Source organism: Equus asinus, chromosome 26, assembly GCF_041296235.1.
Source record: "Equus asinus isolate D_3611 breed Donkey chromosome 26, EquAss-T2T_v2, whole genome shotgun sequence".
Taxonomy (NCBI): Eukaryota; Metazoa; Chordata; class Mammalia; order Perissodactyla; family Equidae; genus Equus; species Equus asinus.
Window position 1 is genome coordinate 24,835,617 of NC_091815.1, and position 27,796 is coordinate 24,863,412.

The 27,796-nt window shown below is 47.6% G+C and overlaps 2 protein-coding genes and 1 long non-coding RNA gene across 9 annotated transcripts; 2 read left to right on the forward strand and 1 right to left on the reverse strand.

Annotated features, from left to right (window-relative positions):
- The first annotated feature begins 8 nt into the window (after window positions 1–8).
- On the forward strand, window positions 9–7,640 carry PSMC4 (proteasome 26S subunit, ATPase 4). The gene is made up of 11 exons (XM_014860244.3): window positions 9–218; window positions 1,136–1,234; window positions 1,359–1,545; window positions 3,007–3,153; window positions 3,236–3,345; window positions 3,440–3,533; window positions 6,343–6,510; window positions 6,597–6,673; window positions 6,816–6,984; window positions 7,155–7,210; window positions 7,398–7,640. Exons 1-11 carry the CDS (start codon window positions 45–47, stop codon window positions 7,509–7,511), a joined length of 1,395 nt encoding a protein of 464 aa, XP_014715730.2. The 5' UTR covers window positions 9–44; the 3' UTR covers window positions 7,512–7,640.
- LOC123281112 (uncharacterized) lies at window positions 6,984–14,102 on the reverse strand. The gene is made up of 4 exons (XR_011498620.1): window positions 13,989–14,102; window positions 8,260–8,315; window positions 7,660–7,753; window positions 6,984–7,348 (listed from the first exon to the last, which is right to left on the reverse strand). It is a non-coding gene; the product is annotated as an uncharacterized lncRNA (long non-coding RNA).
- On the forward strand, window positions 14,088–27,668 carry ZNF546 (zinc finger protein 546). 7 transcript variants are annotated; one of them, XM_070499185.1, is made up of 6 exons: window positions 14,156–14,273; window positions 18,716–18,791; window positions 20,147–20,273; window positions 21,353–21,448; window positions 24,842–24,931; window positions 25,072–27,668. In XM_070499185.1, the coding sequence occupies exons 5-6, from the start codon at window positions 24,857–24,859 to the stop codon at window positions 26,956–26,958; spliced, it is 1,962 nt and encodes a 653-aa protein (XP_070355286.1). In that variant the 5' UTR covers window positions 14,156–14,273; window positions 18,716–18,791; window positions 20,147–20,273; window positions 21,353–21,448; window positions 24,842–24,856; the 3' UTR covers window positions 26,959–27,668. The 7 variants fall into 7 exon arrangements, with proteins under 7 accessions (XP_070355284.1, XP_014715732.2, XP_070355286.1 ...); XM_070499183.1 differs by having other exon boundaries at window positions 14,088–14,241; window positions 24,842–27,668; XM_070499187.1 differs by lacking the exon at window positions 18,716–18,791 and having other exon boundaries at window positions 14,170–14,273.
- The last annotated feature ends 128 nt before the right edge of the window (window positions 27,669–27,796 follow it).

The following is a 27,796-nucleotide window of genomic DNA, read 5'->3' on the forward strand; positions in this document are numbered from 1 at the left end:
TTGGGGGCGGAGCCTAGGGGAAGGCCTTCCCTTCCCTCGTTCCTATGCGGCCTGTCTCGCCCGCTCTCAGCGACGTCTTAAACTACATTTCCCAGAATCCACTCAGGCCCAGGGCTTCCGGTAGCGTCAGCGGAAGCGGTGACTGGATCTGGCCCGGCTGCACAGAGGCCGGCTTGGTCACTATGGAGGAGATAGGCATCCTGGGGGAGAAAACTCAGGTCCGGGGGCGCGTGGCTCGCGGGGAGAGGGCGGGGCGGGCCCGGGAGGGGTGCTGAATGACTGCGGGGGTCCCGGGCCGGGTCTGGGTGATTTCGGAGGCCTCGGTGGAGAGCTTGGTGCCGTCCCGAGGCCTGGCTGGGTGCCCGAGCGATGTTAGCCTGGCAGTGAGGCTGGGAAAGCGGGGCTGCGGGATGAGTGACGTTAGAGGTGCTTGGGACTGAGTGATTCCGAGGTCTAGCTGGGAGTGCCTCGTGCCATGGGTGGCCCGGCGGGCTTGGGGATGTGTCGGGGTGGGAGTGATGTTTGGGGCTCGGCCGTGGGGCTGAATGATGTCTGAGGCTGGGCTGGGGAGTTGACTGATGTTCGTCTAGGCCGGTGTGGGGTGCTAAGTAATATCTGTGGTCTGGGCGAGTGATGTTTGGAGGCTCCCTGGGGAGCTGGATGACATAAAGGGGCTCATGTGAGTTGGGGTTCTGTGACATGAGGGATCTTCCGGGGGAAACCCGGTAATGTTGGAACTGTCTGAAGGCATGGTGACTTTTCTCTCTATGAGAGAGCCATATGACATTAGGAACCTGTTGAGGGGGGCTGGGGGCATTGGGGTCTGGTAAGGAGGTGATGTGAAATTTAGGCCCTAGTTGGGAGTTGGGTGACTTTGGGGACATGTTACAAGTGGCATATGATAGCAGAAGATCTGTTTGGGGGGGGCCAGTTGATAGAAGGGGCCTTTTAGGGGCTGGATGACAGTAGGAGACTATTTAGGGGGCTGAGAGGTTTCCAGGGTCTGTTTAGAGGGGCCAAATGGTGTCAGGAGTCTGTTAGAGGCTGAGTGATTCATGGTGAGTGGCGAGGGGGCTCTAGATTCTTTCATGAAGGGACCCTCTTCTTCCAACCTGAGTTTCTCCCCTTGTTCTAGGATGAGATCCCAGCCCTGTCTGTGTCACGGCCCCAGACTGGCCTGTCCTTCCTGGGACCCGAGCCAGAGGACCTGGAGGACCTGTACAGCCGCTACAAGGTACATTCAGCCCCAATCCAGATGGTGCACAGGACCCGACGTCCCGTCCTCCACCCACCGTCCACCGCTCCGTGGCTCAGCAAGGCCCGGAGCCGTCCCTCACCTCTCCGCTCTGTGCCCACAGAAGCTGCAGCAGGAGCTGGAGTTCCTGGAGGTACAGGAGGAGTACATCAAGGATGAGCAGAAGAACCTGAAGAAGGAGTTCCTCCACGCCCAGGAGGAGGTGAAGCGCATCCAGAGCATCCCGCTTGTCATCGGACAGTTTCTGGAGGCTGTGGATCAGAACACAGCCATCGTGGGCTCCACCACAGGTGCGCGGGTGGGTGGCGAGGGCGCGCCTCCTCCACTCATCTGTTCGTTCAATGACTGGTGACTGTTTTCTGCCACGTGCCAGGAACAGTGCTAGGGTCTTACAGCAGCAAACGAGGCAAGACTGTGTAAAGGGTGTTTTGCAAAATGTTTCACATTCTCTCTCTCTCTCCATACACGTGTGTATTTTTTATATATATGTATACATATATACATCTGTATACACTAAACATATACAATAAGTTTCACCAAATCATGTTTAGCCCTACTATGTGTGACACACTCTGATGTTTCCTGTTCTGCTTTAGTCTGTTTTTGTTTTAAACAATGTTCTGGCTATGACCCTATAAATTGACCTCATGACTACTACTGAGTTGGGACCTGCAGTTTGAAACCGTGGGTGAAGTGTTAAGAGATTGGGCTCTCGGAGGACTCAGTATGTGGTAGCTGCTGTTATTAGCATGGGTCCAGGCCTGCCCTCAGGATGCTCGTTGTCTCTGCATCTTCTCTGTCTTTTTTTTTGCCTCTGGCCTCTGTTCCTTTGGTCCAAGCTCTGTTCTTATAAAGGTGGAGAAAGGGGTGTGACCAGACCTGGAATTGGACTGATGGGCTGGTGGTGAGGTGGTGAATGGTGGATACCCGGAATGAGGCCTGTGTCTTTGACCTGTAGGCCTTAGGGGGACAGTGGGGCTATCCCTCAGATGGCGACACGGGCAGAGGAGGAGGTCTGGAGGGAGACAGCAAGGGCAGTCTAGGCCATCACAGGGAGGTGTCCGGCAGGCTGCTGGACCTGGACAGCCGGGCCTGAAGGTCAGGAGAGAGATTGAGACTGGAAAGAGATGTGTGTATCACCACCATATATGTAGAAGGTGGATCGGAGAGCTGGCACTGGAGGCTGGGTGAATAGGGCGGAGTCCGGTGCAGAGACCTGGACGGGAGAGGACAGGGCTGGATCAGGGCAGGGGCCACGGGGAGGAGAGGAGAGGGTGGTGGAGAGACATTCGGGAGGCTGGGTGGAAGGTCACAGCGACTGATGTACTGTGGTGGGAAGGAGAGAAAGGTCCAGCACGAGGCTTGCGGCTCTGCCTGGTGACCCGGGACTGTGGGCCTCCCTGAGCCAGACAGGAGGGGCAGCCCAATTTGGAGGACGATCCCGAGAACACATTGGGATGTGGTGAACGAGAGAGAGACGGGTGACGTCCAGTGGGGGCATTCCAGGAGGCTGCTGGTCCCCTGGGGCTGGGCCTCAAGAGAGATTTGGAGCTAAAGATAGATGCTGCTGTTCATGTGGATGTGGGGAATGGACTGGAGGAGGCAAGACAGAGGCCAGGAGGGCCAGTTGGGGTCTGAGTGAGAGATACTGGTGGCCTGGAGGGTGCAACTGTGAGGTGGCGGGGAGGGACGAGTTTTGAGGTTCTGGCTCTTCTCATTTTCCCCTCTCCCTTCCTGTCGCCTTCCCAAAGGCTCCAACTACTACGTGCGCATCCTGAGCACCATTGACCGTGAGCTGCTCAAGCCCAACGCCTCCGTGGCCCTCCACAAGCACAGCAACGCCCTGGTGGACGTGCTGCCTCCTGAGGCCGACAGCAGCATAATGATGCTCACCTCAGGTAACGGGGCAGCCCAGGGCCGGGGAGGCCCGAAGGGACCCTGTGGGCCAGGCTGGGAGCCCCGGCTCTGCTCTCCCACCAGACCAGAAGCCAGACGTGATGTACGCCGACATCGGGGGCATGGACATCCAGAAGCAGGAGGTGCGGGAGGCCGTGGAGCTCCCGCTCACGCACTTCGAACTCTATAAGCAGGTGAGGCGCTGGGTGGCAGGGAAGGGAGAGGCCTCGCTGGAGTGGGTGACAGGACTCCCTGGCTCATCCTTCTTTCTCCACCTCTGCATTCCAGATCGGCATTGATCCTCCCCGAGGCGTCCTCATGTACGGCCCGCCTGGCTGCGGGAAGACCATGTTGGCAAAGGCCGTGGCCCATCACACGACAGGTGAGCCGCTCGGCGCCTCTCCCGAGCTCTGTCCTGGGCTCTTCCGAGGGCCTCGCCCCGTGTCTTTCATTCTGCCCTGGAACTGACACAGCACAGTGAGTAAGAACACGCGCCCTGGGGTCAGAGCCCCGGTGTGCATCTTCCTTACTAGCTGTGCCGTCCTGGGGAGGTGACGTCACCTCCTCGTGCCTCAGTTTCCTCATGTAATGGAGGACTCACTTTGCAGCCTGATTGTGAGGAGTGAATGAAATAACGCACTGTTCTTCCTCCGGTGCGTTGTGACCCGTTAGTAATAATGAATTCAAATTCATGAGTTGCCACCAGCATTTTAAAAAATGCAACAGAACCAGAAATGGCGGAATCTATCCCACATAGTAAGCACTCGTCTTGTTTTCTGAAACGTTGCACACACGTGGGCACACACATACATGCTTGTGGTTGTTTCTAAATGTATTTCTTAGTGTAGGTTCCAGACAGAAATGTCTGAAAGTCACTGTATTACTGTTTGTAAAGCCTGGGGACAGGCCTTGGCACATCTTAAAATCCTAATACCTGTGGGTCAGGGAGTTTGAAAGCTGGCTCCCCAGCACTGCTGAGTAAGTCAGTTCATGTGACCAACTTATGTAAGGAAGTCAGTTTATGTAACTGCTCAGTGAATTAGCCTCTCCGTGACTCCAATCCCTATTTTTCTGGGTTATTCAGAGGATTAAATCAATATAAAGCTTCTAGACCCATATGTGGCCCGAGGTAAGTGGACAGTAAATGTTAGCCATGGTCATGATCCATTTGCTTAGCAGTTCACTGGGCTTCTGCTCTCGCAGGCCCTGGGCTGGGAGACGGCGATGCGTCAGACGTGTCCCCTGCGTTGGAGAATCTCCCAGTGTGACTGGGGAAAGGACTGATACACACTTAGAACTCAGTCATTGAGAGGATATTTATTGAGCACCTAATATGTGCCAAGCTGTATTCTAGGAACAGCGAGGAGGCCCCTGCAGCTAAAGCCAAGTGGGCACGGGGGCTCACGGTTGGAGGGGAGGTCAAGTGGGGAGAGTCTGCAGAGTAGCAAATGCTCCAGGGAAGCAAGGAGGGTAGTGGGATTGCCCTAAAAGGAGAGTGTGTCAATCCACGCAGACTAGGCCTCTCTGATAGGGGTTCCCAGAGGAAGCGAGGTGTGAGGAGTTTGTCAGGCACACAGTTGGGAGAGGGCATCCAAGTCAGAGGGAATAGCATGTGTAAAGGCCCTGGGGTGGGAAAGAACTCAATTAGAGAATTGTGAGTACACCCTGACTAAACTCTACAGGTCAGGGACCTTGTGCATTGGTTCTTTTCTATGTTTCCAGGGCCCTCCCAGTAACTGAACTGTGGTAGGTACTGAGAAAATGTTTGTTGAATGGCTGGCTGAGGGAGGGGCTGTGCTTTGAAAGACTGTTCTGGCAGCTGGAGGTGAACTGGCAGGAGGAGAAATCTGGCAGCCAGTTAGAAGACTAGTGATCCGGAGGACAGATAAGGGTGGCCTTGGGTGGGGGCCTCGGGGATGGACTGAAGAGAGGTAGGGTTAAGGGGTAAGAGTGATAGGATTTACTTGTTGACCAGATGTGGTTGGCAAGAAGGGGGTGTTAGGAGCAAGTCCCGGTCTCGGGCTGGCGCCATCGAGTGCTGGTTGATGACCTTCACAGGGCTGGGGAACAACAGATTGGCGTAGGGGGAGCTGGAGTGGGACACGCTGCATTCCAGTGACCAGGAAACACTCACTGAGACGCACTGAGAGACCGGGAGGACAGGGAAGGCGAGCGTGGGGCGGGACTGCAATGATGGAGGGGCAGAGGCAGGCCGAGGGGCCAGGGTCAGATCTGGGAATCCCAGGATTTTCAGCTTGGACGCCTGCAGAGCAGCCAAGTAAATGTGGGGCCAAAAGCAAGGCGGTTGGGGTGCGTTTAGGGCAGGAAAAGTCAGAAAGCCCGAGATTTGGATGTTGAACGAGCCCTCAGGTGACGCAGGTCCTCGGGAGGAGGGACCCCTTGAGCCAGCTGTGAACTCTGAATTTTAGGGCGTGTCGAGGCAGGACCGCAATTTGCACAACTCCTAGTTTATGGGATTAAACCACCAGCTCTACACAGTGGCCTGTGTGACTCCCTCCTCTGTGGTGGCTGCACCGAGGGTCCCGGAGGTTGCTCTGGGCAACACAAAGCCACATCCAGTCACTAGCAAACCAGCTGAAATTTAAGAAACAGGTTACAAAAGAGAGGCCTGGAACAAACCTGTCTTCAGCCTCATTGCCACTTGCCGCTTATGCCAGAACATGTGTTTGGGGTCCCTGACTCTTGCATAATATTCACAAGTGGGTCCTTGTAGCCAACAGAACTCGGAGCCTTGCTGAGGCAGTATGATGCCCTAGTGTGTGGACAGCCTCTCTGTTTTCTTACTGATTTTTCAAGCCCTCTGGAAATCCAGATTTTTTTGTATCTTGGTTTCCACGAACGTCTCTAGCTCTTCTCCATACGCGCGTGTTGGAGCACAGACGGATTTGTTTTTTCTTTTTTTAATATCCTGATTTTTTAATGTTGGGCCAAAAAACGACACGTGTGGGCAGGATTTGTGATTGGGCTGCTGGGTCGCTGTGGGACACGAGCAGATGGCTGGTCTTCTGGCGGGATCTGGGACCCAGCCCAGGGCATGAGAGAATGACCTGGCTGCTTGGAGTGGGTGTCCAAAGAAAGGGCTGTCCTCAGGGGATCCTCAGTGTCCGTTAAAGCAGAATGGGCCCCACAGGGGGCCCATCCTCATCTAACCCCTGTCATCCTGCCGTCAGCTGCCTTCATCCGGGTTGTGGGGTCCGAGTTTGTACAGAAGTACCTGGGCGAAGGCCCCCGCATGGTCCGGGACGTGTTCCGCCTGGCCAAGGAGAATGCACCTGCCATCATCTTCATAGATGAGATTGATGCCATCGCCACCAAAAGATTCGACGCACAGACAGGGGGTGAGTGATGCCCAGACAGGACCTGGGGTCTTGGGCAGGCTTGTTGTACGGCATGCCATGGACTGACTGTGTTGCACGCTCTCCAGCGGACAGGGAGGTGCAGAGAATCCTGCTAGAGCTGCTGAATCAAATGGATGGATTCGACCAGAATGTCAACGTCAAGGTTTGGGGTTCGGGATGGGCAGGGGGAGGTGGAGTGTGGGAGTCAGGGAAGGAGGGAGGCTGGCATGGGAGGGGGCAGGCATCACGAAGGAAGGAGGGTGTAGTGCGGATGGAGGCCTGAGCCGGGCTGTCCCCAATGCCAGGTGATCATGGCCACGAACCGAGCAGACACGCTGGACCCGGCCCTGCTGCGGCCGGGACGCCTGGACCGGAAAATTGAATTTCCCCTCCCTGACCGCCGTCAGAAGAGATTGATTTTCTCCACGATCACCAGCAAGATGAATCTCTCCGAGGAGGTTGACTTGGAAGATTGTATCCTGCCCTGGACGTGAGGGAGGGTCCCAGCTGGGAAGGGGCGTGGATCTTCAGCTCCACCTCTGCCATCGCCACAGCCAGGGCGGGGGCTGGGGACGGAGAGCCCAAGGATGGCTTCCAGCTCTAGGCTTCCACCTAGAGTGCTTTCCTTAAGTCACACGCTGCAGATGTGGCCCGACCAGATAAGATTTCAGGAGCCGACATCAACTCCATCTGTCAGGAGGTGAGTGATGGCTTCTCTCTGGATCCGGGCAGGGGCCGTGTGAAGACCTTCCTCTTCGAGACCACTCTGCTGCAGTCCTTCGGCCCCTCATGGTCTCCCTGGGGTCTCGGGCCCCGTCTGTCTCTTCCTCCACCATCCCTAGGGTGGGGGGCACAGGGAGTAGATTGTAACTGTCATCCCTCAACAGAGCGGAATGTTGGCCGTCCGCGAGAACCGCTACATTGTTCTGGCCAAGGACTTCGAGAAGGCGTACAAGACGGTCATCAAGAAGGACGAGCAGGAGCATGAGTTTTACAAGTGACCCCTGTCCCCACTCCCAGGGGCCGGGGACTTCCCTCACCTCCCCAACCTCTGTCCCAAGACCTAGTTCTCATTTCTCTTTACCCGGGATTGGTTTATTCAATAAATATACAAAGTTGAATCCGTTTAATTTCCTTGTAGCAGTTTACCTCCTTCGGAGAACCTGGGCCTTGACTAGGATCCTCTGTGTGCCTCCTGCTCTCCTCACAGATGAGCTGCTGAGACACATGGCCTGGGTTACAGCTTGAGAGAGAAGCAAGAATTCCAACCAGATCATTTCAGAAACTTGGGGAAAGAGATGGAAAATGAACCTCAGTCCTCAGCCCTTGACCACAGAATAAAGCCCCATACGTCTCCCCAACCCCGTTTCCTACAGGTAGAAAACCATTTGAGTCTTTGGCAGTTCCTGCCTTTGTCACACTCAGAGGGAGTATGAAGGACAAAGAGCTGACCCTGCAGAGTCGCCAGAGCATGCTGAGGGCGGGGGAAGGTGGATGCCTGGGGTCCGCGAAGGTCTCTGGCTCTGCTCCACACGGTCTCGTTGGGGCACAGACGCGTTTGGTTGGACCACTGCGCACTCTCTGTTGAGGTATGTCCGTTTAGACACCTCGGCAGGGGCAGCCTTCCCTGGTGCCCCAAGTGGGGCAGGAACTCTCCCCTGCGCCCCCCCAGCCCTGTGCACGTGCCCTGCTTGGCGCTGCTCATGTCCCCTCCTCCAGAGCGGAGCCCCCTGTGGTCAGGGATCGTACCTTGATTCCAGTTCAGGTCCCAGCGCCTGCACATGGTGGACATTCAGCTAATGTTTCTGGAACAAATATCCAAATGTCATTATCTATTCAGAGTGAGATGGGAGGAAGATATAAGGAAAAACAGTCGGGGAGTCACAGGTCCTGGAAGGGCGGCGGTGATTGCTCCAGAGAAGCCTGGCAGGTTGAGCGGGGAATGAACTGCTCCCGCTCCTGGAACCTCACTGACACAGTAAGGAGGTAAGAGAGCGAGGCGTGAGTCACAAGGACAGGAGCAGAGGAGACGGCAGCAACACCCTTTTGCAAAGTGGCAGATGCCTGCTCACTGAGTAGCAGACCTGAGGAACACAGACCTGGACGGAGGGAAACCCAGGCAGGGTCCCATCAGAAGTGAGAAGTGCCCGGTTCTGGGGGTGAGGGCTGGAAGAGGAGGACTGGGTAAAAGAAAGGCTATCTACAAATCAGAGTTCCTACGTGCAGCGTGCTTGGAACCTGGTGTGCAGTCAATCCACGAGCTGTTGTTAGTCCGGGTCCTGTGACCGTCTCCGGCCTGGCTGAAGACCGCAGGTTTACCCTGGAAAGGCTGGACCGCGGTCTTGGCTGGGGCACGGAGCGAGAGGGTGCTGTGCTGAAGATGGGAGTAAGTGAGCTCAAGCAGGCAGGGCAAGGAGGAAAAAAGGGGGTAGTGAAGCCACCTCAAGTCATCTTTCACATTCAGTAGTTACTAATATCTAAAACTGATAAGTTGACAAAAGCCTATCACTTAGAAATAATGGAAGTAAATTTCCAAAGAAACAAGAACTGGAAGTAGTCGTCTCTTGGAAGTAGACAGAAATATGGGGCGGGGGTGCCACGGGAACGCTTCGGGTTTGTTACACACTTTCTACAATATCTGACCTTTTAGATACTTAAAAAAATGACAATAACAAAACCACGGGGGAAAAAAGAATCTTAAAGCCAGTAGACATTTGGAAGGGGGAGGGTAAAGGAGGGAAATTGCTGAAGTGTCGAAACACACCCTCAACATCAGTGATGGAGGGCGAAGAGACTTGGGAAAGAGAACAAAGCCACGTGCCCCAGAAGTGACAGCAAAGAAAATAATAGGGGGAGGGAGGGTAGCAAGCCCCGTGGCCAAGTGGTTGAGTTCGTGCGCTCCACCTCGGCGGCCCAGGTTTTGCTGGTTCGGATCCTGGGCGCGGACGTGGCACCGCTCGTCAGGCCGCGGTGAGGTGGCCTCCCACACAGCACAGCCAGAGGCACTCACAACTAGAATACACCACTATGTGCGGGGGGGCTTTGGGGAGAAGAATTAATAAAAGAAAAGAAAATTGGCAACAGTTGTTAGCTCAGGGGCCAATCTTTAAAAAAAAGAAAAGAAAAGAACGGGGCCAGGCGGGGGAGGCGGGGGTGGGGGTGGAGGCGACAGAATATTGCCACCACCTGAAAGGATCATCCGTCTTGGGGTCAGGATTGTGGGTTCCGGCAACTTGAAGCATCTGCCTTACACTCTGTCACTCAGAGTCCTCATCTGTTAAACAGGTGTCATGCCCCCGTCCCAAGAATGGCGGAGTGCGTGAAATACAGACATGAACAGCAGAAAGCACCAGCTAACGGGGAGGGAACCCCGCAGTCCTTCGCAAGAACTGTGAAGACCTCTCTGGCAAGATACCCTCTCTGAGTCCATAAAACAGACTGCTCCCTCAGCAGGACTGTAATCCGGTGCTTTGGTTGGTGTTGCTGCTGTTGGGACGTGTTCGCTCGCGCCCCCTTCCGTGGCCTCCATTCTGGAGGGAGTCACGTTTCAGAGATGAATCAGACCCGGTCCCTTGGTCAAGGACCTCGTGGTGCAGAGCGGAGGCCGAGGAAGGAAACCCTGAAGTTCTATTCTAATGACGGGGTCGACTTTCTCTGCTTGACAGAGCTGGCCTTTAATCGTGGTCTCAGAAAAATATGAAGGAACCTGAAAGATGATTAGGACGGATTGTTCTCTAGGGTTTTCGAGTCATTTTTACATTTGCCCTGACCCCTCATCCAAGTTAAAGCTCCCGGAGAATCTTGGAGAAGATCTGGAGAGCCCGAGGCGGAGACCATTTGTTTTCTCTAACCATCCTCATGACACTTTACGGGGCCTTTCTCCATTTCCTTTAGGTCAAATGACCCCAAAAAACTAGGCAAGAGTGACCTTGGTTAATACAATTTCTCCAGGGGTTCAAGGCCTCCGGAGCAGCGCTCTGCATTTCAAAGTCACTTTCTGCATTTTGAAAGTAAGCAAGGGGCCGAGACCAGTGGGAGCAGAAGCTGCCACAAGAATAACATTACAATTAACTACATGTGTTACGTCAGCGCCCTCCAGCCGCAGACCCCAGGAACACGCCTGTAGCTGAATAAACTGGGGTTAGTGCTTACAACAAGGAGGGACACACACCAGGGGAAACTGCTGGGCGTCTCAGGAAGAGGGTGTTAGAAAAGACTTATTCAAGTTTTTGGGGTTGTGTTAGGTGATTTGGGGCGAGTTTCAGGAAGCAGGACTTTGCTCTGGGTTGGATGCTGTCAGGAAGCAAGAGGAATTTTATGACGATCGGACAGTCATCAATCTTACCCATAGTGAAGGCAGACCAGAGTGAGGAGGCTAAAGCTGTGACTGGTAAGAAGCAGGGGCCACCCACATTAGTGGGGGGAGGGGGCTTGGGGTATATTGTGTGGGTTGCCCAGAGACCTTGTTTTTGTCTGTGCTTAGACAAAATTATGAAGTGGCCTTGCTTCCTCTCCCTTCATTATGGTCTCAGAGTGACCTTGATCTGAGAGTTCTGTGAGATCGTTATGTCCAACAGGAGCATAACGTGACCTAAATGTGAGCACCAGGCCGGCTTTCAACACCACTGAGGCCTACCTGTAAGTGTCAGACCAGTTCCTAGATGTCAGGGTTTCCGTTCTCAATTATATACTACTGTGTAAAGCGATTTGCTGAACAGCCTGGGCACTCTTACATCTTAAAAGTGGAATCTATCTTTTTTTTTTTGGTGAGGAGGATTGGCCCTGAGCTAACATCTGTTGCCAATCTTCCTCTTTGTTTTTTTTCTCCCCAAAGCCCAGGTACACGATTGTATATCCTTCCTAGTTCTTCTATGTGGGATGTCACCACAGTATGGCTTGAAGAGCAGTGTGTAGGTCCACACCCAGGATCCCAACTGGCAAACCCTGGGGCTGGCAAACTAGAGCGTGTGAACTTAACCACTACACCACAGGGCCAGCCCCTTAGACGTGGAATCTTTAAAGCAAGTATTTTCCTGCCAAGGGAAATACAGATATCTTTCTTCTGTTCCACTCTGCAAAGAAGAGGGGAAGAAAAAATTTAAATATATGTAAACCTTTTTGTTTATTTGTTAATTGTAAAAAATAACACATATAAAGGTGCCCAAAATAGAAATGTATAATGTAACAACTAATTATAACACTTGTGTAAACATTATCCAAGGACCGGGGGGGAGGTTTCCACTGAAACAGAAATTCCTACACCACTGTCCGCCCATAGGCAGTGACGATCCATTTTCTGAAGATATGTTTGCGATCACTGCAATAAAGGTTGCCCCCTGGCTTTATGCAGCAACACTGTGGACACATGTCCATCATCTCTAGCATTTTTGCAGGTTTCACGATTCTTTAGTAATATTTCCTTTGGGTACTACCCAGGATCAGTAAGCCTGTGTCAGATGAGATGACAGCGTGTGTACCATTAGGCAGTTAAAAATGACTGTTGATTTCGGAGTACCAATGCAGCAACATGCCAAGTGTCACCACAGTCCGCAGAGACCAGAAGCCATGTCATGATGGCACGGATCACACCATAGCCATCCCAGATGACTCAAACACTGTCTTCCACGTCAGCCTCAGAGGAAGCGGAGGAGAATGATAACTTTCAGCCAGAAGAACGCCGTGCCCAATGTCCTGATGGCCACATCTTTTTTTCACTTGGCCTCACAAATTATCTCTAAACATTACTTGGACATTTCACCTTTTCTTCAGGATCTTAAGGTGCATATACTGTCTTACGTGATGGGATAGGTGGCCCAAGTGGAGTCACTCAGCACGGTGACTCCCGCTGAAGCAGGAAGCCATCAGGCCAGGCAGATGCTGGAACCCAGACACCTGCAAGGGACAGCAGGGTGGCACAACCCCCAGAAATGAGCCTGGCGACCTGAGTGGCCCAGTACCTGCTTATATTTATATCTATCGATACAGACAATTGTGAGTTCATACCATTACATCTAGTTTCAACCTAACATCACAAGGTTCATTCTTATTTTCTCGTTTTCCACATCTGAATTCCTTGCTCCGACAGCGAAAAACCTGGCTCCCATTGCCCTTAGCATATTTACTTACTTGATCAGCCCCCCTGAGTGTAACAAACTCCCATCACAGCTGCCGCCCCTCCCCCACGCAGATACTTTCCTCCCCCTACTTGGGTTCTGACCCTCACCACCTCCTACCTGACCCACAGGAATGTCCCCAATGCCCCTATTTGGGCGCCAACACTCGATGCTAGGCGGTTCTCATACCCAGATGCCCTCTTCACCCAGCTTGGGCTCTGAAGTCGCATGCAGGGCAGTGCTCCTGTGTGGACACTCTCCTTACCCTGCTGAGAGTGACACAGCCATGCTGGTCCATCCCACCACTTGGAATGCCCCCTCGTGAGCTCTGTCACCATGCACCAAGCCACCCTCTGCACAAACACCTCCTTATCCTGCTCAGGCCCCCAAACCCTGCTCTGAGCCCATCTTATGACATTAGGAGTGAATTGTGCAGAAAAGGAAGGGAAGAGGAAGAGCAAAATGTGTTATAATTTGAAATACAGCAAGCCATTCTCTGATGGACTAAATGTGCACGGCCTTACACATGTCCCTTGCCTTGATGAGCCCAGGTTTTGTCTTCAGAACGTAGGACTAACAAAAGTCTGACCCACAATTCAGGACAGCTGACGCTAGTCGTGGGCTCACTATTCTCTGGCACACTGCCTTTGCAAGCAGAAAGCGATTTCCTCAGCCCAAGATTCTCAAACGGGTCCACCAAAGACCCCTAACAGCAGAGAAGAGTGGAAAAAATTCTTTCATATTCTAGCAAAGGTACTATGATTTGCATTTTTCTCTCTGAAAAAATTCATTTGATTCTATATAAAAAGACAAAATTATTTGGCAGATAAATTGCAAATCTTTGGGCCAAGTCTTCCAATAAAGCTGATGCTGCAAGAAGATGCAACATATCCTCTTCCCGCAGCAGAAGCATAGGCCTGTGGTTGCACGTGATCATACACACAATTCTACCGGCACCCACGATGTTCCAACCCAAATACTCAAAATCCCACACCCCCGCCTTCCTACAGCCTTGCCTGCGCCCGGCCACTCAACGATCCCAGTGGCACAACGACCCACACGCCCACACCATCACACACATATCACCACGCTCACGGTCCAGCACAGCCACAATCTCCCACCGAGCCCGTCACCTCACTGCTCACAGCCACGCATCACAGTCCCAGGGTACTTTCTGTGGCCTCCCTACCGTCAGATGCCATCTCGCACCCACAGCATTGCACACACGCAGAACAGCCAGAGAGGCGCAGTCGGTCCCCTCCCTCACAGTGACACACGCACGCTCTCAGGACAGGCACCTATTCTTTAAAATACACATATAAGGCTCCTGCTGTGTACCAGACGCCACCCAAGCGCCGGGACTACCTCAGGGGAAGAACTGGACCGCCGAGCCCATCCCCGCGTGCGACCCCGAGGCCGAGCGCATGCGCTCTGGGGAGGCTGGCACAGCCGGTCCCCGGGAGCCGGGCTGGAGCCGCCAGTCCCGCGTGCGCATGCGCATTCGCAGCCCAAGTCCACTGGCTTCCGGCTACGGACTACATTTCCCAGAAGCCCCAGGGGCAGAGTTAGCCGCGACCCAGGGCCCTCTGCCTGTGTTCTGGGTGTTCAGCTGCCGCAGGTGAATTGGCCGCAGCCGCAGCGGGGGAAGAGGTGGGTGCTAGGTGAGGCGGCGCCCGCCTCGTGGGGGTGGAGGTGGGGACGGGCTGCTGCCCAAAGTCTGGAGCCCGGGGCGCGTCGTGCCTGGAGCCGCAGGCCTGTGTGCGCGTGAGGAGCAGACGAGGGGGAGTGTGTGATTGAGTGTGACGGGGGGCGGGTGTGTGTGTGATTGAGTGTGACAGGGGGTGTGTGTGTGATTGAGTGTGACAGGCGGGGTGTGTGTGTGGGATTGAATGTGACAGGCGGGGTGTGTGTGTGAGTGTGACAGGCGGGGCGTGTGTGGGATTGAGTGTGACAGGCGGGGTGTGTGTGAGATTGAGTGTGACAGGCGAGTGTGTGTGGTTGTCCTACTGTTACCACATATGTTGAACCAGTTTGCTTCCAGATTTTAAAATATTTTAAAATTGGACTTAGATTTATTGTATACTTAAGACTATGGAATTAATGCTCATTTTTTGCAAAAAGCATCAGTTATTCAGTTATGTTGCATGAGAGACTTATGAAGAAGAAAGTTAAAAGAGCCTCAGCATCACTATTAATCTTTTGGGGAGGCGTAATTCAGCAGAATTTTTCTGTGCACCTCTATATGTATGGGGGGGGGTGTGTGTTTCTGCAGAATAGAAATTGTACTAATTGTACTAATGGAACATACAAAGGACAGACACTTGCCAAATCCTGTTTAGAAAAAGTAATTCTACCTAACCATAGGTTTCTCATACTTCCATGAATATAGGAGGAAGAAGAAAGTGCCAATAAACCCCTGTAATTGGATAAACCTTCTCGGTATTTACCCCTTTTAGGGTTATACGAATCACTTGAGAGAATTATTATGGCAAAATTTATCAAATAAGATAGGCCTTCAAGATTACACTTTTTTTAGATTAAGGCTGCACTCACAGGACATAGCAATACCCTCTCCTACCCAAGTACCTTTTGAAGCTCCCTTATGCAAAGAACATTTTGTAAGACAGATTTGTAATACTAGAATGCAGAATAAGACGGTAATAACTGTAAATATTCATGTATTCATGCAAATCTTTCCATCGGACAGGAGAATAAGATTGAACCTCTTATTAAAGTTCTCCTTTTTGATGCCTCATTAGATCCTCTTGGCTAGTTTTATGTTGAAGAAGGGTGTCCTCTCTTTGACAACTGTGGAGACAAGGCGAGATTTCCTGCTTAGCTTTCTGAGAGTCTCTTTTGCCACTGTTAAAAATAATTTCACTTCCAAAGTTTGGCTCTAAAATATTTTAAATGTCATTGTAAAACAGAGTAAACATGAGACTCAAATTTGACTGCAAAAAAAGAAGCAGTAAAAAATAATTTTATTTAGTAACAGTGGAATAAAGGACGTGGAATGTCCTTTATGTTAATAATACTATCTGACTCTTATTAAGGAATTACATGTCATTAAGCGGTATATATGTAATAACTCAGTCTTCGTGACAACTGGATGACATAGGTGCTGTTCTTAACCCTAGTTTATCAGTAAACTAACTGAAAAGTTAGTGGCTGTCGCATTCTGAAAGTCTAACAACAGAGTCCGTTATTAATGAAATTACAATCGCTCCCATAATCTTACATCTTTTTAAATTTGCGTGTATCAGTCAGTAATTCACCGTGAATGTCTTTCTCCAACAATAAATATGGGCCAATGTAATCCGTATGAATAAGGCCTTAGTGTGCCATCATAACTGACCATAATTTGTAACACCTGTTGACTCCTGTGGCTGTTTATATTTGTAATATTTGCTTATTCTGAGTTGTTACATGATAAACATCTTATGTCTATATCTTAATGTGCTTTTATAGCCATTTCCTAAGAAAAACTGCCTAAAAATGGAATTTTAGTCAGATATCAGACATAAGGAGGGGCCGGCTAGGTGGCATAGTGGTTAAGTTTCTTCTGCACTCTGCTTTGGTGGCCTGGGGTTTGCAGGTTCGGATCCTGGACATGGACCTAGCACTGCTGGTCAAGCCATGCTGTGGCAGCATCCCACATAAAGTAGAGGAAGATTGGCACAGACGTCAGCTCAGTGACAATCTTCCTCACCAAAAAAAAAAAAAAAAAAAAAATCAGACATAAGGACACATAGTATGCTGGGTCTTATGATAGAACTGTATTCTGAACTCAGGGGAACTCTGTGGCAATAAATGGATTTTATGCTTCATACCAGTGCTGCCATACCACATACAGATATATCTTCTCTATCTCTATTCTCCAGTATGGTAGCTGCTAGCCACATGAGGCTACTGAGCACCTGAAATGTGGCTAGTGCCACTGAGGAACTGAACTTTTAATTTTCTTTAATTTTCCTTAATTTCAATTTGGGTTTATCTAGCCCTGTGCGGCTCTTGGCCCTCATATTGGATAGCACAACTTCATACCTCGCAGTTTTTATTCTGACGATGTTAGATTGAAAGTGAGATTAATGGGACGAGATTATTCGGCAGCAGTTTGGAGGGTCTCGGCACTGAAAGAGCAGTTTCAGAGCAAAATAAACTGCCCGGAACACATCTGTCAGGAGCACGCGAAAGGAAGCCTCGTGGAGGCCAGGATCTGTCCCTACGAGACACTGCCGTACATTCATAGACAGGACGTATACAAAAAATCAGAGAGCGGTTCAGGTGGGAGGAGCTAACGGAGAAAAAGACGTTCAATAAAAATATAACAGCTGAGTTTAGATTGTCTTGAGCTTTTTCTCCAAGTTAAGAGAATTGTTTAAAAGAGGAAGAGCTTTCTCTGAAAAAAAAAAATGAAAGAAATACATATATATGCCTCTGTGTATATTTAAAATTGTTTTAAAAATTATGGATTATACTTAAGCAAAAAGAATATCAAAAATATGTAGATCAGCAGTTTGGACATAGGGATATATAACTTTCTGGACTTTCTCTGTCTTGATGTCTGCCTGTCTGTCTTTCACTCTTTCTTTCTTTTTTTTTTTTAAAGATTTTATTTTTTTCCTTTTTCTCCCCAAAGCCCCCCGGTACATAGTTGTATATTCTTTGTTGTGGGTTCTTCTAGTTGTGGCATGTGGGACGCTGCCTCAGCGTGGTCTGATGAGCAGTGCCATGTCCGCGCCCAGGATTCGAACCAACAAAACACTGGGCCGCCTGCAGCGGAGCGCGCGAACTTCACCACTCGGCCACGGGGCCAGCCCCGTCTTTCACTCTTTCTTTCTATATACGTGTGTGTGTATTTTTCACAAATGTAATCATATTGTATATTCTGTTTTTTTAAGCTGATTTTTCTGTTTACAATATATCCTGAATATTTTCTATATCCTTTAAATATTTTCTCCAGTTTAGCACAGTACTTAATATCTTCTTAATAGTTCATTACCTAGGTGGTCTGTCATTTACGTAACCAGTGAGCTAGTGCTGGACTCAGAATGCTGACCACTCCCTTCTCCGCATACATCTTAATACACATTTACAGTCATTTTCTTTGGACAGAGTCTCAGAAATAGGTTTGTATGGTTAAATTCCTTCACATTCTTCTATATGCCCTCCTGAAAGGTTGCACACATCCATACCAGCTACAAAATATCCATTTCCCCGGGACCTCGTTCATAAGGCATAGCATCAGTCTTCTAAATCTGCCAGTTTAAGAACTGTCAACTCATATTTCCTTATTTCTTTAACAAGTATCTCCCGAATGGCATTGAAACTTAGTAACTTTGGTGGAGAGTATGTTGTTATTTCTTAGCGCATTACCTGTGCTCAAGTTTCACTCAGAGGAAGAAATCCTGGGATTCAGAGGAAGAAGCCAGAGTTGAGAGAGAATTGGCTCGAATTCACACCTCTGCAGCCTTGATGTTGAGAGATGGGGGTGGTCGGTGACTTCCTGCAGGAAAGCAGACAGATGATCCTGCTTAGGAAATAGGGGTTGGTTGGGAACAGAGCCCAGAGGGTGCTGGGAGCTGTAGTTCTGGCCAGGGAAGGAGCACACATGGGCAAGTGCATTTTGCAGTGGGAAATGTCACCTGCTCTTTTCTGCCTGTGTGTCTGTGGAGTCCAGATACATACCTGAGCCATCAAAGACATTTGGACTTGGATGGGGTGGCCTCTTCTCGGCTCTAGAGGGTGGATGTGGATGGAAGAGGATCTGCTCAGGGCAGGACTCGACAGTTTGGTCCCAGCTACAGATCAGCATCATCAGAAATTGGGGTGGGCCAGAGACCCTTCTGCTGGAGTTCCTGGTCTGGCTTCATGCAGGAGGCCTCTGCTCTGTGTCTAGACTCGCACAGGTGGTTCTCCGTGGCCTAGGGAGGGTTTGGCTTTATCCAAACTCCCTCTTATCTCTCCTGATTGGTATATGAGGCACTGTGGGAATGGAAATAGAAAGAAGGCAAAACACAGTAATATTACCTTAAGTCGCTTTGGGATTTCTGAGACACGCCTGGTCTCAAAGCCTCTCGTCCCTCCCCCAGCCCTGGCTTCTCTGGACTCTGCTTCTCCTCCGGAGGAAGCCCAAAGAGGACTGACAGTTCTAGAACTATGGACCATGTAAGTTTGCATTTCTCCTCCTTGAAATGATGTGGTTTTGAGTTCCTGTGAGCATTTTCATGACCCTGAGACCTCTTTCCTGACACAACCCTATTGCGGAACCTGCTCCCTATTGCTCCAGTCCAAGTGAAGGATGCCGCCCCACAACCTAGCATCCTCCTCGTTCGCCCCTCTTGCCTCTTACCTGTGTTCACCTGCCCATCACCTCTGCATGTGCCCAGTCTCTCTCAGGAGCATTGATGGAGCAGTGAAAGGTGAAGTCCCTTGAGGGAACTATTTGAACTTCCCTCCTTAGAGTCATGATTCCGTGACGCAGAGATGATGGTCCCATTAGCCTCCTGAGTTTTGCAGGTTGATGAGATGGAAGTCAGTGTCGAGTGTCTGCATGTGGTGAGAGCATATACTTTGAGAGGCTTAGAAACTGGATTGGAGTGTGAGGCCTGCATATGGGGACGTCAGGGATCGAGCCGGGGGGTCCCCAGAGGGACGAACAACCAGACCAAGTCGGTTTTGTGATTGGGGAGGTTATGCTGGTCTCCAATGATGTCATTGTCATTGTGGATCATCCTACATCAGCATCCTCTGGCTCAGGATCCAGACAAGTGTTCCTGAGGGACGATGGTGGGAGCAGGTAGGAAGACCCTCCGGATCCCTAATGAGGGATGAAAATAGGCTCACAGGATTGGGGGAGACCACAGACATTTTGTCCAACCTAAATGCCTAAAGATGAAAAAAGGATTAGTCTGATATATCCACAAGATGGATGACTAGCCAGCCAATAAATAAATTAGCTCAAGACTTTGTCACCTTACAACAAGGGAGAATGCTTGGGACGTTATCTTGCATAATGGTGAACCTGAGTTTTGATGAAATCAAATGTCAGTCAAGTCCTATTTTCTAAGACAGAGATTTCAGAGTAGTTTTGGGGAAAAACAATTCATTACTTCTCTTTTTTGAATTCCTTGAAAGGAAAAATAGAGTGGAACTCACATTTATTCAGAACTTAAAATGCAGGCAGAGTGCTTATTTAGATGGTTTCATTTCACTGGGAAACTTTGCTTATTTTATTCATTTATTCATTTTATTCATTTATTTTATTCATTTATTCATCCAGACCCTCGGATGATTATGGTATCCCACGGTATACAGACATTTTGTTTGTCCCAGCAGTGTTCTTTAAAAGCATGTAGGTACCCCACTTTAGAAAGACTAATTTCCTTATTCTTCCCTACATGTCACAGGCTTGACCCCCAGTTTACTTGCTATGTTGCCACTTTCCTGCAGTTTTCCACCTGGAAAATACAATTAAAATACATGTAAAACAATGTTTGTAATACGTGGGTCTGTCATTTCAGATGTCCTTGGCGTTCGGGGACGTGGCCATAGACCTCTCTCAGGAGGAGTGGGCGTGCCTGGACCCCGCGCAGAGGGCCTTGTACAGGGACGTGATGCTGGAGAACTACAGGAACCTGGCCTCGTTGGGTAAGGATGTCTGTGCAGATAATTCACAGTCTGCTTCTGGAATGTCAGTTTTCTCCTTTGTTGAATTTCAGAGGTCTGTTTTGAGAAACCAGCTGAATTTCTGCCCAGTTTGGAAAGAAATGGCTCGGGCATTATTGCACTGGAAATGGACACCTGCATTCAGCGCCTTCATCTTCCCCATCCCTGAGTGACTTTCGCTCTTCCCTCTGCCCCTTCCTGCAATTGCCTGTTTTTCCAAGTGATTCCCAGATTTGGGTTCTACAGCATTTTCAGAGAAGCCGGGTTTCATATAATGTCTACGCTCGGAATTTCTATAGCTGCTCTGGGTTCACGTCGGGCCCGTCTGCAGAGAGATGAGCTGGTCTCCGGGTTCTGGCTTTCTGTGATCATCAGAAGAGCCTCTGCGGTTTATATGGTGGTGGGTTGGGTTAACAATATCCACTTAAAATTCAGGCAAACACATCCCATTCTAGAAGAGACATGTTCCCTTTAACCTACTTTATGATTGAAAGTTCTAGTCTGTGAATTTTGCTTTGGCACTGAAAGAATTTTGAGGAAGAATCTGGATGTGTTTTGGGAAACTCAGTATTTTTCTTTCAACACAATAGTAACAACAACAAAAATAATACTATGTACTGGGTATCCTTTTACATCCTTGCAAATATTGATTCATTTAATTCTCCTAACAGCTCTGTGAATTAGATAATATCAGCCGCATTTTTCATTTGATAAGAGTACAGCACACGGAGGGTAAGTGACTTTTCAAGGTCACACTGCTGGTAGGTGGCAGAGGATTTGAACCCAGGCTGAAGGGCTCCAGAGTCTGTTCTCAACCCTGGTCTATACGCCTTTAAAAGCAGAGCAGACCTTTGCCCTCCCCATCTGGCCTGTTTAGTCCTATGATCATGAGTCCATCTAAATGTCAATATTCTTCAGGGACCTTTTTCATTTCCTCAAGTACCATTTTGACCTACAGTTTAATATAAATATAACCAAATCTGAATTAAGTCATTTTGAGCTCACTGTTTTTAATTTTTGTTCTTGTTCTAAATCATGTGGCATTTCTGTCTTATGAGCAGGATGGTCCATTCCTAAGCCAGATGTGATCACTTTCCTGGAGCAAGACAAAGAGCCCTGGATGGTAATGAGGGAAGGGACAAGAAGCTGGTGCTCAGGTGAGTGGCGGCAGATCAGGCAGGGGGACGCCACCCCAGGTTAGAGCACACCACATCAGGGGAGGCACGCCCCTGAGAGGCTGTCTGCAGAGCTCCCTTCAAAGGCCCAAGGCCTGTGCAGAAAAGGCCTGAGACCTGGAAAACACTAAGGTCCTCTCAAGAGGAGCTACCAAAGGCACTTCCGCTTCACCCCTAGTGCTCTGCTCCTTGTTTCTCTTCTGTTTCCCTCCTCCCACTGCAAAGAGGGGACTGTTTTCTTTCATCCCCATTGACAACCATTTTACCTATCTTTCCAAGTCCTCTTGTACAGTTACACTTATATTCATTTCTCCATTGCCTAAAATTATTGTATTCAACACAAATTTCCTGTTTAGTTGAAACCAGGCACTGTGCTAGAGTCTAGGCGCTATTGACACAGGTTCCCGCTGTCATGGAGGTGTCGATATTGTAGTAACGGGGACGCGTAATTAACAAACAGACAGATAAGGTAATATTAGGTTGTGATATGTGTTGTGAAGAAAATTAAGCAGAGGAAGGAGACAGAATGCTGGAGGGTCATGGGGCTGATTGAGATGCTCTCAACAAAGGCTGTTCTGAGCAGAGACACAAAGTAAGGCCTCAGGCCACGTGAATGTTGAGGAGGAGCATTCCAGGCAGAGGAAACAGCCAGTGGAGAGGTGGAGATCATCTGTGTTTATTCCCCAACCATATTATACAGCCGATTTGAACATTCTTGTACCATCACTTGTGCGTTCGTATGTTTTCATTTCTCTCGGGAATATGTAGAAGTGGAATTGGTGAGTACAGGGCAGGTGCATTTTCTTAATCATATGTATTGAGGCATAATTTAGATAATATAAAATGCATCCATTTTCAGGGCCAAGTACGATAACTTTTTAAAAGTTTCATTAATGTATAAGTGGCGTACAATAAACTGGACATATTTAAAGTGTACAGTTTGATAAGTTGACAGATGTATGTTGTGAAACTATTACACAATCAACATAATCAATAGATCCATCACCTGCAAAAATAGTTCCTTCCTCCTGCTGCTCTCCGCCCTCTCTGGGCAACCACCCGTCTGCTTTCTGTCACTGTGGATTAGTTTGCATTTTCTAGGATTTTGTATAAATGGAATCGTACAGTGATTTTTTTGGTTTAGCTTCCGTCCCTCAGCATGATTATTTTAAGATTCATTCACGTTGTTGTATGTATCAATAGTTCATCCTTTTTTTATTGCCGAGTAGTATTTTATTGTGTGGATATGCCACAATTTGTTTATCTGTTTACCTGTTGATGGACATTGAATTATTTCCAGTTTGGGAGTATTATATAAATAAAGCTGATATAAACGTTCACCTACAAGTCTTTGTATAGATATATGCTTTCATTTATCTTTGGTAAATATCTGGGAAGGAATGGGTAGCTCATTCAGTAAATATATGTTTAAAGTTTTAAGAAACTGCTACACTGTTTTCCAAAGTGGTTGTACCATTTTACCTGCCCAGCAGAAGAAGAGGAGAATTCTGTTTCTTCCACATCCTTGCCAGCACTTGGTGTGGTCAGTCTTGTTAATTTTAGCAGTACTAATCGGTGTGCAGGGGTATCATATTGTGGTTTTGATTTTCATTTCTCGAATGCCTAATGATGTTGAGCAACTTTTCATGGCTTAATTTCTTCTCATTCATATATCTTCTTTGGTGAAGTTTATTAGAATCTTTTGCCCGTTTTCTAATTGAGTCATTCGTTTCCTTATTGTTGAGTTTTGAGAATCCCTTATGTATTCTGGGTAGAAGTCCTTTATCAGATGTATGATTTGCAAATCTTTCCTCCCGTTATGTGGCTTGTCGTTTCATTCTCTGAACAGCGTCTTTTGAACGGCGTCAGCTCTTCATTTGATTAAGTCCAATTTCTCACTTTTTTCTTGTATGGATTGTGCTTTCAGTATCATATCTAAGGAATCTTTGCCAAACCCAAGGTTACAAAGCTATTCTCCTATGTTTTCTTGTAGAATTCTTATGGTTTTAGGTTTTTACATTTGTGTGTCAATTGTACACAGACTCTTCCAGAAACCTGAAGAGGAGGGAATATTTTCCAGCTCATTCTACAAGCCCAGCCTTACTCTGATACCAAAACCAGACAAAGACATTATGAGAAAAGAGACCTACAAATCAATATCCTTCATAAACACAGATGCAAAAATTCTAAACAGGTATAGGAAAATACACAGAACAACAAGTGAGAAAATTAGTGAGTCTGTGGCTGGGAAAAGCCACAGAACTAAGTGCTGGAATCTGGAGCCAAGAATGTGGACTGACTGAGATGTGGTCAGTCGGGCTGGCCTTTCTGAGGAAGTGACCTTTAACCTGAGGCCTGAAGAGTGAGAAGGAGCCACCATACAAAGAACTAAAGTCAGAGAATTCCTGGGAGAGGGGGCAGCCTGTGAAAAGCCTTAAGATATAGAAAAAGTTGTGGCACATTATAGGATCCAAAAGGATGCATTGTGATAGGAGATTGAGAACAAAGATGACAGTGGCTTGAACAGGTCTTACAGATAAGCAAGATAATATGGTGGTAATATGTTTGTCTCTGGTAAGATGTTCAGATTTCATTCTAGGGGTAAAGAGAAACCTTTGGGAAAAGAATTAGGTACAGATCTGCATCAAAATCATCTGATGAAAAAGATTAAAAATGCGGCTATCCAGGACTGTTTCTATAGATTTTGATTCTGTCTGTCTGGGTTGGTGCCTGAACAGCAGCATACGGAAGGAACTCCCCTAGGTCCATCCTAAGTTGGAGGACACTGACTTGACTTGTTCCTCTAATCACCTGTTTTACCCTCTTTTAAAGTTACATCATTTTCTGAGGTCTTTCTGTCTTCTTTCAAATTGTATTACAATAACTTAGGGGTCTCTAAGCCAGGATCCAGCAAACGATGGCCTGGGGGCCAAGTATTTCACCATCACCTTTTGTATGGCTCACAGGCCAACACTGGGTTTTCTGTTTTTAAGTGGTTGAAAAAAAAATCAAAAGAATATTTTTGTGACGCATAAACATTTTATGACATTCAAATTTCAGTGTCCATAAACAAAGTATTATAACACAACTACACTCGTTAAATTACATATTATCTATGGCTGCCTTTGTGCTGTAGCAGCAGGGCTGAGTAATTGTGACAAAGACCACATCCCCTACGAGGCCAGAAATTTTTACTATCTGGCCTTTCACAGAAAAAGTTTGCTGACTCCTGCTCTGTATCTTTACTTCTAATGTGTGTTATTTTTAGTTTATCTTTTATTTCTACTATGAGATGCAACTCCTCATTCCACCCCCACAGAGAAAAATTGCATTACAGCATTTGTTTCCTTTTTGCTTTTTTTTTTTTTTTTCCAGATTTGGAGTCTAAGTATGTCACTGAGAAGTTATTTCCAGACAAGGATGTTTGTGAAATATATCTATCTCAATTGCAGACAGTGGAAAAAGGTAAAACCTACATCCATGAGGACACCATTTTCAGAAATGCTTTGCAGTGTAAACGTGAATTTGAGAGACGAGAACATCATCAGATGGGATGCATCAGTCAAGTGATAATCCAAAAACATATATCTCTTCCTCTGCCTCAGAAAATTCATGCTGGAGAGAAATCGTATGAATGTAAGGAATGTAGGAAGGCTTTCAGACAACAGTCATACCTTATTCAACATCTGAGGATTCATACCGGTGAGAGACCCTATAAATGTAAGGAATGTGGGAAGGCCTTTTGTCGTGTGGGAGACCTTAGAGTACATCAGACAATTCACGCCGGGGAGAGACCCTATGAATGTAATGATTGTGGGAAGACCTTTAGACTTCATTACCACCTTACGGAACATCAGAGGATACATTCTGGTGTGAAACCCTATGAGTGTAAGGAATGTGGGAAGGCCTTTAGTCGTGTTAGAGACCTTAGAGTACATGAGACAATTCATGCTGGACAGAGGCCTTATGAATGTAAGGAATGTGGGAAGGCCTTTAGACTTCATTACCAACTGACTGAACATCAGAGAATTCACACTGGTGAGAGGCCTTATGAATGTAAGATCTGTGGAAAGACCTTTAGGGTACAACGACATATTAGTCAACATCAGAAAATTCATACTGGTGTAAAACCCTATAAATGTAATGAATGTGGGAAGGCCTTTAGTCATGGCTCATACCTTGTTCAACATCAGAAAATTCACACTGGTGAGAAACCCTATGAATGTAAAGAATGTGGTAAGTCCTTTAGTTTTCATGCAGAACTTACTCGACATCATCGAATTCATACTGGTGAGAAACCCTATGAATGTAAAGAATGTGGCAAAGCCTTTCGTCTTCAAACAGAACTTACCCGGCATCATAGAATTCATACTGGTGAGAAGCCCTATGAATGTAAGGAATGTGGGAAGGCCTTTATTTGTGGCTATCAACTTACTTTACATCTGAGAGCTCATACTGGTGAGATCCCCTATGAATGTAAGGAATGTGGGAAAACCTTCAGTAGTCGCTATCATCTTACTCAACATCATAGAATTCATACTGGTGAGAAACCCTATGGATGTAAAGAATGTGGGAAAGCCTTTCGTCTTCAAGCAGAACTTACCCGACATCACAGAATTCATACTTGTGAGAAACCCTATGAATGTAAGGAATGTGGGAAGGCCTTTATTCGCAGCAACCAACTTATTTCACACCAGCGAATTCACACCAATGAGAATACTTACGAATGTAAGGAATGTGGGAAGATTTTCAGTCGTCGCTATAATCTCACTCAACATTATAAAATTCATACTGGAGAAAAACCCTATAAATGTAAAGAATGTGGAAAGGCCTTTCGCTTTCAAACAGAACTTACTCAGCATCACAGAATTCATACTGGCGAAAAACCCTATAAGTGTCAGGAATGTGGGAAAGCCTTTATTCGTAGCAATCATCTTACTCAACATCACAGAATTCATACTGGTGAGAAACCCTATGAATGTAAGGACTGTGGGAAGACCTTTAGTCGTCACTATCATCTTACTCAACACCACAGAATCCACACTGGTGAGAAACCGTACATATGTAATGAATGTGGGAATGCTTTCATTTGTAGTTATCAACTTACCTTACATCAAAGAATTCACACGGGTGAGATTCCATATGAATGTAAGGAATGTGGGAAGACCTTTAGTCGTCGGTATCATCTTACTCAACATTTTAGACTTCATACCGGTGAGAAACCTTACGGATGTAAAGAATGTGGGAACGCCTTTCGTCTTCAAGCAGAACTTACTCGACATCACACCATTCATACCGGTGAGAAACCCTATAAATGTAAAGAATGTGGGAAGGCCTTTAGTGTTAATTCAGAACTGACTCGACATCACAGAATTCATACCGGTGAGAAACCCTATAAATGTAAAGAATGTGGGAAGGCCTTTAATCGTAGTGATCAACTTACTTTACATCAGAGAAATCATATTAGTGAGGATACTCTATGCGTAATGTGAAGAAGATAGAATGGCCCTTAGAAAATGCCTTTTATAACAGTGAACTCATCATTTAAGAAATTTTTGACTTGTTAGGGGAATCCCTTTTGTTTCATGCTCAAAACTTAACAGCAATAGTTTTATACTATATATATTGATTGAAAGGGTTGATAGCATCACCCAGTCTTGGTGAAACATTAGCAGACTGATATTGCTACAGTGCATCTCAGACCAAGGCAAAGGATCTTCTCCCACCCCAACTTGGTTGTTGACCAACACTTCTATAAAATGCAATAAAATTGGATTATCAGAAAAATGAAATGGAAAGAAAAACAGATACATAATGAAAGCCCCCATTTTTTAATTATTGAATTTAATGGACATGAATTCACTCTGTCAGATTGCTGGAAGGGTTTCTAAACATTTGCTCTCAGTATCTGTACCTTAACTCCTTGCAGACCAGAAGCAACCATCTGTGACCAGCCTCAGTACGTGGACCACACTTTGTCTAGCATTGTAGCAGAGAATAATTCTGTTAATTCAGGGAGTGTGGGAAAAGACTTTAGCCACGGCACAGCTTTACTATAATTCTCATAATTCCACCTCCACCTGTGTGATATCTGGCAAAACACTTCTCCCCTCCGTGCCTCAGTTTTAAAATGGTGATAATAATACCTACCTAATAGTATTTTTTGTGAGAATGAAATGTTAATAAAAAATCCTTTAGAAAAGTATGTGTTCGATAAATATTGTTATTTTTATCATTACTGATATTATTAATGATTCACGTGGGAGGAAGACCCTACGAGTGTAAGGAATTTGTAAAAGTCTTCCATGACCTTTTACTCTTTACTTAAAT